An 8,334-nucleotide genomic window follows, 5' to 3' on the forward strand; every position below is an offset into this window, starting at 1 on the left:
CTACTTGGAAGGCTGAGGCAGAAGGATCGCCGGAGCCCAGCAGGTCGAAGCTGCGGTGACCAGAAGCGGCCACTGCACTGCAGTCTGGGTGACAGAGTGAGACTCCAACTCAAAAAATAAAAATAATAAATAAAGAAAATGAAAATAACCTAATCAACATGTGAAAGAAGATAAAGGAAGATATTTTTAAAAAAGTAAACTAGTGCAAGGAAATGTCATTTTATCTATAAGATTGACAAAAATGAACACAAATGGGTAATATTTAGAGTTAGTGAGATACAGGAAAACAACTACACTCCTATGTTGTTAATAGAAGGAAATTGGTACAATTGCTTTGGGAGGCATTTTAACAATGTCTAACAACATTTATAATGTATATTACCTTAAACATGGCAATTTTGCTTTTAGGAATTTATCCTATAGATACAGAGTACAAAAGAGTATGTAGTGAATCAGTCTCCCTGTTATACACCCCTTTCCTAGAGGCAACCACTATTAACATCCCTTGTCTATTATAGGTTCCCTTTGCTCATTGTAATACTAGCATACTAGACATCAATTTGTTCTGCAGTTGTTTTTTTAAAAAACTTAATGATTTATCTTGAAGTTTTTATATATCTGCATATAGCTTTCTTTGCCTCATTCTTTTTCAGTGATTGCATTGTATTCCATTATGTGAATGAAACATAATTTGTTTACTTTTTATTATCGAGAATTCCCAACATTTACAAAAATAGAATATTATAATGAACTACACAGCATGTACCCATCACCCAACTTCATCTGGTTATACTTCATAGCCAGTTTTTTCCATCTATACCTTTTATTCTGACTTACTTGGGTTATCATGAAACAAATGCCATCATATCATTTATCTATTTTAGTACATATCTCAAAAAGATAAGACTTCTTTTTCAGTTACTATTTTATTTTTTGTATTGGAGTCTCATTCTGTCACCCAGGCTGGAATGCAGTGGCATGATCTTAGCCACCCCAGCGTCGACCTGCTGGGCTCAGCCTTCCAAGTAGCCGGAACTACAGGTACACACTACCACACCTGGTTAATTTTTTGATTAATTGTAGAGACGAGGTCTCAACAAGTTGCCCAGGCTGTTTCCAACTCACAGGCTCAGGCAATCCACTCGCCTTGGCCTCCCAAAGTGCTGGGATTACAGGCTGATCCATCGAGCCCAGCCACTATTTTTTTTTAAAGTAGGAGTCTCATTCTGTTGCCCAGGCTGGAGTGCAGTGGCATGCGCATGACTACTGCAGCCTTGACCTGCTGGGTTCAGGCAGTCCTTCCACCTCAGCCTTTCAAGTAGTGGCAGCACCACGCCCAGCTAATTTTTTTTTATTTCTTGTAGCGACAAGGTCTTGCCATATTACCCAGGCAGGTCTCAAACCCGTGGACTCAGACAGTCCTGTTGTCTCCTTCTCCCAAAGTGTTGGGACTACAACCCTGCCCAGGTGCTATTTTAAAAATTTCTTTGGCAGTTGTGAGAAACTGTCAGGGGAGGAAGGGGCACACCTCATCAACAAGGATACCTGCATAATGTACGTTTGTATACCTAACCCTGAATTGTACCCCACATCTTTAAAAAAAAAAAGTATATGTAGTAAAAAGACCTTTTACAGTATATGATTTCATTTGTTTTTGTTTTGTTTTGTTTTGTTTTTTGAGTTGGAGTCTCACTCTGTCGCTCAGACTGGAGTGCAGTGGCCGTTCCCGGCCACTGCAGCCTCGATGTGCTGGGCTCCAGCGATTCTTCTGCCTCAGCCTTCCAAGTAGCTGGAACTACAGGTGTGCTACCATGCCTGGCTAATTTTTTGATTTTATTGTAGAGATGAGGGCTTGCCAAGTTGCCCAGGCGGGTCTCGAACCCACGGGCTCAGGCAATCCACTCACTTCGGCCTCCCAAAGCGTGGGATTACAGGCTGAGCCACCGAGCCTGGCCTGCATTTGTTTTTAAAACTTACTTTTATTGCAGCAAAATACATATAACAAAATTTACCATTTTTATTGTTTTATAAGTGTTCAGTAGCATTAAGTACATTCACATTGTTATGCAACCATTACCACTATCCATCTCTAAAACTCATTCATTTTCCAGAACTGAAAACCTATGCCCATTAAATACTAACTCCATATTTCTTCCTCCCCCAAACTCCTGGCAGCCACTATTCTACTTTCTGTCTCTGTGAATTTAATCTCTCTAGGTATCTCATATAATATTTTTTCTTTTGTATCTGGCTTATTGAACCTGTGGGTTCGAAACCAGCCCGGGCAACTTGGTGAGACTTCATCTCTACAGTAAATCTAAAAATTAGCCAGGCATGGTAGTGCACGCCTGTAGTTCTGGCTTCTTGGAAGGTTGAGGTGGAAGGACAGCTGGAGCCCAGCAGGTTGATGCTGGGGTGACTGTGAGCGTGCCATTGCACTCCAGCCTGGGAAAGGAAGTGAGACTCCAACTAAAAAAAAAAAAAAAAAAAAAAAAGGTGTATCTGGCTTATTTCACTTAGCATATCCTCAAAGTTCATCCATGTTGTAGCATGTGTCAGAATTTATTCCTTCTTACAACTGAATAATATTCTATTGTATGTATATACCACATTTGTTAATCCAGTCACCTATCAGTGGACATTTGGAGTGTTTCCATCTTTTGTCTGTTGTGAATAACGCTGCTAAGAACATTGGTATATTAGTATATATCTGCAACTCTGCTTTCAGTTCTTAAGAATATGCCTAGAAGTCAATTGCTGGACCATATGGTAATTTTATGTTTAATTTTCTTCTTCCTTTTTTCCTTGTGAGTCATCATGGTAAAGCTATATTTGCGTTTTTGAGAAATTGTCATACTGTTTTCCAGTTATGTGTGTTTTAACACATGTAAATTTGTGTCATCATCACCAAAATCAGAATATAGAACAGTTCCATCACAGAAAACTCCCTCTTGCTGCCACTTTGTAGTAATTTTAGTAAAGAGAAAAGAAACACAGTTAAGTCTTAAGAGAACAAAATGTAAAGGGGAAACAAGAGGATGTTTAAATTCAGTAGGCTACCTTTTTATAGATGGTATGTGGTGGATTGTGGTTATACTGCTCAGATCTGCCTTCAACTGCTGGGAGAGTTCCCTTGCCAAAAGTTCTATCTTCTTAGGGCTGCTGCATCCAGTGGCAGATCTGTGTGGAGTTATAGAGGCTCTGCTTCTTTGCCCCAGCTTGGTCAACTCTGAAGGGCCTGCCTAGATCCAAAATTCCCTATATTTTTGACTGAGGACTTGTTGGAACTCTGTCACAAATCATCTTCTCTCTCTATCCACTTCTGCTTTCCTTTCTTCCACAAATGTTTTTCTAAGAGCTCTCCCATTAAATGTTAATCTCCATCTTGTAATCTTCTCAGAGAACCCAATTTATGACATGTTTTTGTTAATTTGCAAAATCTTTAAATTCAAAGCAAAGAATGAATTAGACTTGAAGAGTATTTTTTATATGTCAGAGCCTAGGAATACCGTCACCATTTGGAAAGTGCAGGCTCACTCCTGGCCCAGAGCTCACACAGCATGTTTTGTATTTTTGGTTTATATTAATGCTATTCTCTGCTGTTCTTTAATAGAACCACAGAACAAGCGAACTCCAGATTTGCCTGAAGAAGAATATGTGAAGGAAGAAATCAAGGAGGATGAAGAAGCAGTCAAAAAGATGCTTATACATGCCACCCGGGAGTTTGAGGAAGTTGCGGTATGTTAACTAGGATTACTCATTTTCCCCCACCTTCAGTATTCTTGAAAACTAGTGTACCGTAGAAAAGGGAGTAGAGGGGAGGGAGATGAAACTGGTTTTCCCATCACCTTTTCAACTACCTGAGGCCCAGAAAGGTAAGAGAGAAGTTCAGAGTGCAAGAGGAAAATAGAAAGTGGGACTGATCTAGGCTTTGGGCGTGTTTCCCCTTAGCTGTGCATCACAAAGCTTTAGTTTTTGACAGGACAAGTTGAGGGGGAGTAAGAGGAAAATTGAGTAGAATAAGGACAGTTATATATAAGTGGCATTAAAGCATCCCATTTTGAGTACTTTGATTCAGTATATTTTTCAAAGGTAAGACTAGGTAGTCTTTTAAAAATGTTTTTGTGCTTCTCAGAAACATAAATGTAATTTTTATTTTATTTTTTATTTTTGAGTTGGAGTCTCATTCCGTAGCCCAGGCTGGAGTGCAGTGGCACACTCGCAGCCACCGCAGCCTCGACGTGCTGGGCTCCGGCGATCCTTCCACCTCAGCCTTCCAAGTAGCTGAAACTACAGGCACGCACTGCCACACCCAGTTAATTTTTGATTTATTGTAGAGACAGGTCTCACCAAGTTTCCCAAGCAGGTCTTGAACCCACGGGCTCAGGCAATCCACTCACCTTGGCCTTCCAAAGTGCTGGGATTATAGGCTGAGCCACTGAGCCTGGGTAATTTTTAAAAAGTTTGTAGTAGCTGGGCACAGTGGTTCACGCCTATAATCCCATCACTCTGGGAGACAGAGGCAAGAAGATTGCCTGAGCCCACGGGTTCGAGACCAGCCTGGGCACCTTGGCAAGACCTCATCTCTACAATAAACCAAAAAAGTAGCTGGGTGTGGTGGTACACTCCTGTAGTTTCAGCTACTTGGAAGGCTGAGGTTAAAGGATCGCCTGAGCCCAGCAGGTTGAGGCTGCAGTGGCCGTGAGCATGCCGCTGCTCTACAGCCTGGGCAACGAAGTGGGACTCTGACTCAAAATAAAATAAAATAAAAAGTTTATAGTAATTCTTTTATCAAGCCTGTTTAGCTTTTTGTGTACTTAGTGCATTTTTGGAATGTTTTAGCTCTTCCATATTCAGTCTAGCTTCTAATACTCTGTCAGAATTCCATATTTAATAATAGCTACAGAGAAAGACAAGAGTTACAAAATAATGATGATGATGTTTTTGGAAGTCCACGTTATATGTATATATTTTCTCCATGAAAAAGGATCTTGTGAATTAACTTTTCTTTTTTTTTTTTTTTGAGTTGGAGTTTCACTTTGTCACTCAGGCTACAGTGTAGTGGCACACTCATGGCCACTGCAGCCTCGACATGCTGGGATCAGGTGATCTTCCACCTCAGCCTTCCAAGTAGCTGAAATTATAGACATGTGCCACCACACCCAGCTAATTGTTTTATTTATTGTAGAGACGAGGTCTCGCCATGTTGCCCAGGCTGGTCTCAAACATGCGGGCTCAGGCAATCCACTTGCCTCTGCTTCCCAAAGTGCTGGGATTATAGGTGTGAGCTACTGTGCCCTGCCTGCCAATTAACTTTTCTTATTAGTATAAAGAAAGGCTGGGTGCAGTTGCTCAGCCTGTAATCCCAGCACTTTGGGAGCCTGAGGTGAGAGGATTGCCTTAGCCCGAGGGTTCGAGACCAGCCTGGGCAACGTGGTGAGACCTCCTCTCTATAATAAATCAAAAAATAAGCCAGGTGTGATAGTGTGCACCTGTAGTTCCAGTTACTTGGAAGGCTGAGGTGGAAAGGTTGCCTATGCCTAACAGGTCGAGGCTGTGGTGGCTGTGGGCGTGCCACTGCACTCCAGCCTGGGTGACAGAGTGAGACTCTAACTCAAAAAATAAAAAAATAAAATAGTTAGGCTTCAGTCTAAAAGAGGTAAATGATTTAGAGTTTCTGTAATTAGTGTGTAAAGGAATGCACAGGAATTGGCAGAATTTAGGGATTGTTGCCTCTTCTAGTCTGTGTTTTGTGTTATTATCTGATATTTGGTTCATTTCTATAATACTCAACCCCCAAACCTGGCCTACATAGGTCTCTTATATAGTGTGCTTTATAATGTGCCTAATGTGATATAACTTGGATGTTGTAATATATTCATACAGCAATATTTTTTCAGTACTTACTATGTGTAGGCATTGGTAGGCAGTGGAGATGCAGCAATAAGCAAAACATACAATTTCTGTCCTTAGAAACTTTCTGGGAGTGAAGTCAAACAATCTAATGAACACATGTACGCATATGTGTATGTAGTTCTCTCTATATATACATATTATATATGTGTGTATATGTGTGTGTACATTGAATATTTTTTCTATATTCAATGTAGCTTCTGATACTCTGTTGGAATACTATAATCAGTGGTATACACATGGATGCACACATATACACACACATATACGTACACATATACATCCAACATGAATAAGCAGAAGAAGAAACAGTAAGAAGGAACACAGCATATTAGGGGAACTAAAGAAGTCCAGTGTGATTGAAGTGAAAAGGACTAGTGGGGGTGATTGGAAGAAGCCAGATATTGAAAGAGTTCAAGACCTGGTAACTAGGAACTGGTCTTACTCATCATTGTCTCTAGGTGGATGAGAGCCCTGATTTTGAAATACATATAACAATGTGTGATGATGATCCACCTACTCCTGAGGAAGACTCAGAAACACAGCCTGATGAAGAAGAAGAAGAAAAAGTTTCTCCACAAGAGGTGGGAGCTGCCATCAAGATCATCCGGCAGTTAATGGAAAAATTTAACTTGGATCTATCAACTGTTACACAGGCCTTCCTAAAAAATAGTGGTGAGCTGGAGGCCACGTCCTCCTTTTTAGCATCTGGCCAGAGAACTGATGGATACCCCATTTGGTCCCGACAGGATGACATAGATTTGCAAAAAGATGATAAGGATACCAGAGATGCATTGGTCAAAAAATTTGGTGCTCAGAATGTAGCTCGGAGGATTGAATTTCGAAAGAAATAATTGGCAAGATAATGAGAAGAGAAAAAAGTCGTGGCAGATGAGATGGTTAAAGAAAAAAAATAGATTGTTACCATTACACGTTAGAACATTGAAACTGACACTTATCTTTTGACCAATGCTCTGTTTTTCTGAGTCCTAGATTCTGTAGCCAAGCAGAGTTGTATAGGAAGATAAAAATAAAAGAAATTGCAGATATGTAGAGCTATTCCTGGCAAGTATCAATGTGTCAATGAATGGAAAATCCTAAACCAGAGAGGAGTTTGTCTCACATGTAGTAATACTTTGCTCAAATGGAACCTTTGCTGTATTGGTGACAGGAGCTAGTGACAGAGTCAAAGGAGAAAAATTAGGAGGCATAGGTCTTTTTAGGCAGTATAAATAATCTCCTGTCCTTTGGCAGAAGCTTCTCTAGATTGTGATAGAATTCAAAAATATGAGAAGATTTAATTGCAAGGCCTTGAACATGGATTATCCTAAACCCTTGTATTCCCCCAGTGAGCTCTGATTTCTGGACTCCTTTGAAAATCTCGTATTCATTATTTTGGTAACTTAGTATCTGGGGACCCTGTTCCTTGGCTGTTCTTTTCTTTGAGCCCTTTTTAGTCAAGTCTCTAGTTTGTTTATTTACCTACCACTCAGTTTTGTTTGAAGCACACACAACCCTAGAGAGTCTCAAGAATAATCCTACTCTGTCAATAGTAATGTGTTTTATTTATTGAGTATAGTTAGTACTAAGGATTGTGTTACGTTTAAAAATTAGTGAATTACTTCTACCTTGTATTGTTTTTGTTATTGAAAATAAATGTATCTTTATATTTGAGTCTCATCAACAAGTGTTTTCTTTTATTGTACACACAAAATTTTCTCTTTTTCTTTCTTTTTTTTTTTTTGGAGTGAGTCTCACTCTGTTGCCCAGGATGGAGTGCGGTGGCACACTCATGGCTTCTGCAGCCTCAACCCGCTAGGTTCAGGCGATCATTCCAAGTGGCTGGAACCAGGTGTGTGCCACCATGCATGGCTAATTTTTTGATTTATTGTAGAGACAAGGTTTCGCCAAGTTGCCCAGTCTGGTCTCGAACCCATGGGCTCAGGCAGTACTTGCACCTCCGCCTCCCAAAGTGCTGAGATTATAGGCAGGAGCCACTGCACCGGCTGACACAACATCTTTGAGGCATAAAAACCATAAAGGAACTAACATTTGGTTATTGTTAATTACAAGCAATAAAGTGATTCCATTTTACAACTAATAGGCCTTTATTGAATAGTGTTAAGAGTAAAAAAATGTGCTGGGCATTGTGGCTCATGCTAATACCAGCACTTTGGGAAGCCAAGGCAAGAGGATTGTCTGAGCCCAGGGGTTCGAGACTAGCCTGGGAAACATGGCAAAATGTTGTCTCTACAGTAAATCAAAAAATTACAGCCAGGCTCGGTGGCTCAGCCTGTAATCCCGCGCCTTGGGAGGTTGAGGTGAGCGGATTGCCTGAACCCGTGGGTTCGAGACCCGCCTGGGCAATTTGGCGAGACCTCATCTCTACAATAAATCAAAAAATTAGCCAGGCGTGGTAGC

General features: G+C 40.6%; 1 protein-coding gene across 2 annotated transcripts in view; it reads left to right on the forward strand.

The window, feature by feature from the left end:
• TERF2IP (TERF2 interacting protein) overlaps nucleotides 1-7,597 on the forward strand; it is a 12,626-nt gene extending 5,029 nt beyond the window's left edge. Inside the window, exons 2-4 of one of the 2 annotated variants that reach the window (XM_021717508.1) lie at nucleotides 3,614-3,738; nucleotides 6,375-6,794; nucleotides 6,831-7,597. In XM_021717508.1, coding sequence (XP_021573183.1) covers nucleotides 3,614-3,738; nucleotides 6,375-6,767 — 518 coding nt within the window. In that variant the 3' untranslated portion in view covers nucleotides 6,768-6,794; nucleotides 6,831-7,597. Of the gene's footprint in view, nucleotides 1-3,613; nucleotides 3,739-6,374 lie in introns of both variants that reach the window. The other variant, XM_008067920.1, reaches the window with a different exon arrangement.
• The last annotated feature ends 737 nt before the right edge of the window (nucleotides 7,598-8,334 follow it).

The sequence above is a fragment of the Carlito syrichta genome, unplaced genomic scaffold, assembly GCF_000164805.1.
Source record: "Carlito syrichta isolate Samal-C Ts95f unplaced genomic scaffold, Tarsius_syrichta-2.0.1 Scaffold309823, whole genome shotgun sequence".
NCBI classification, from domain to species: Eukaryota; Metazoa; Chordata; class Mammalia; order Primates; family Tarsiidae; genus Carlito; species Carlito syrichta.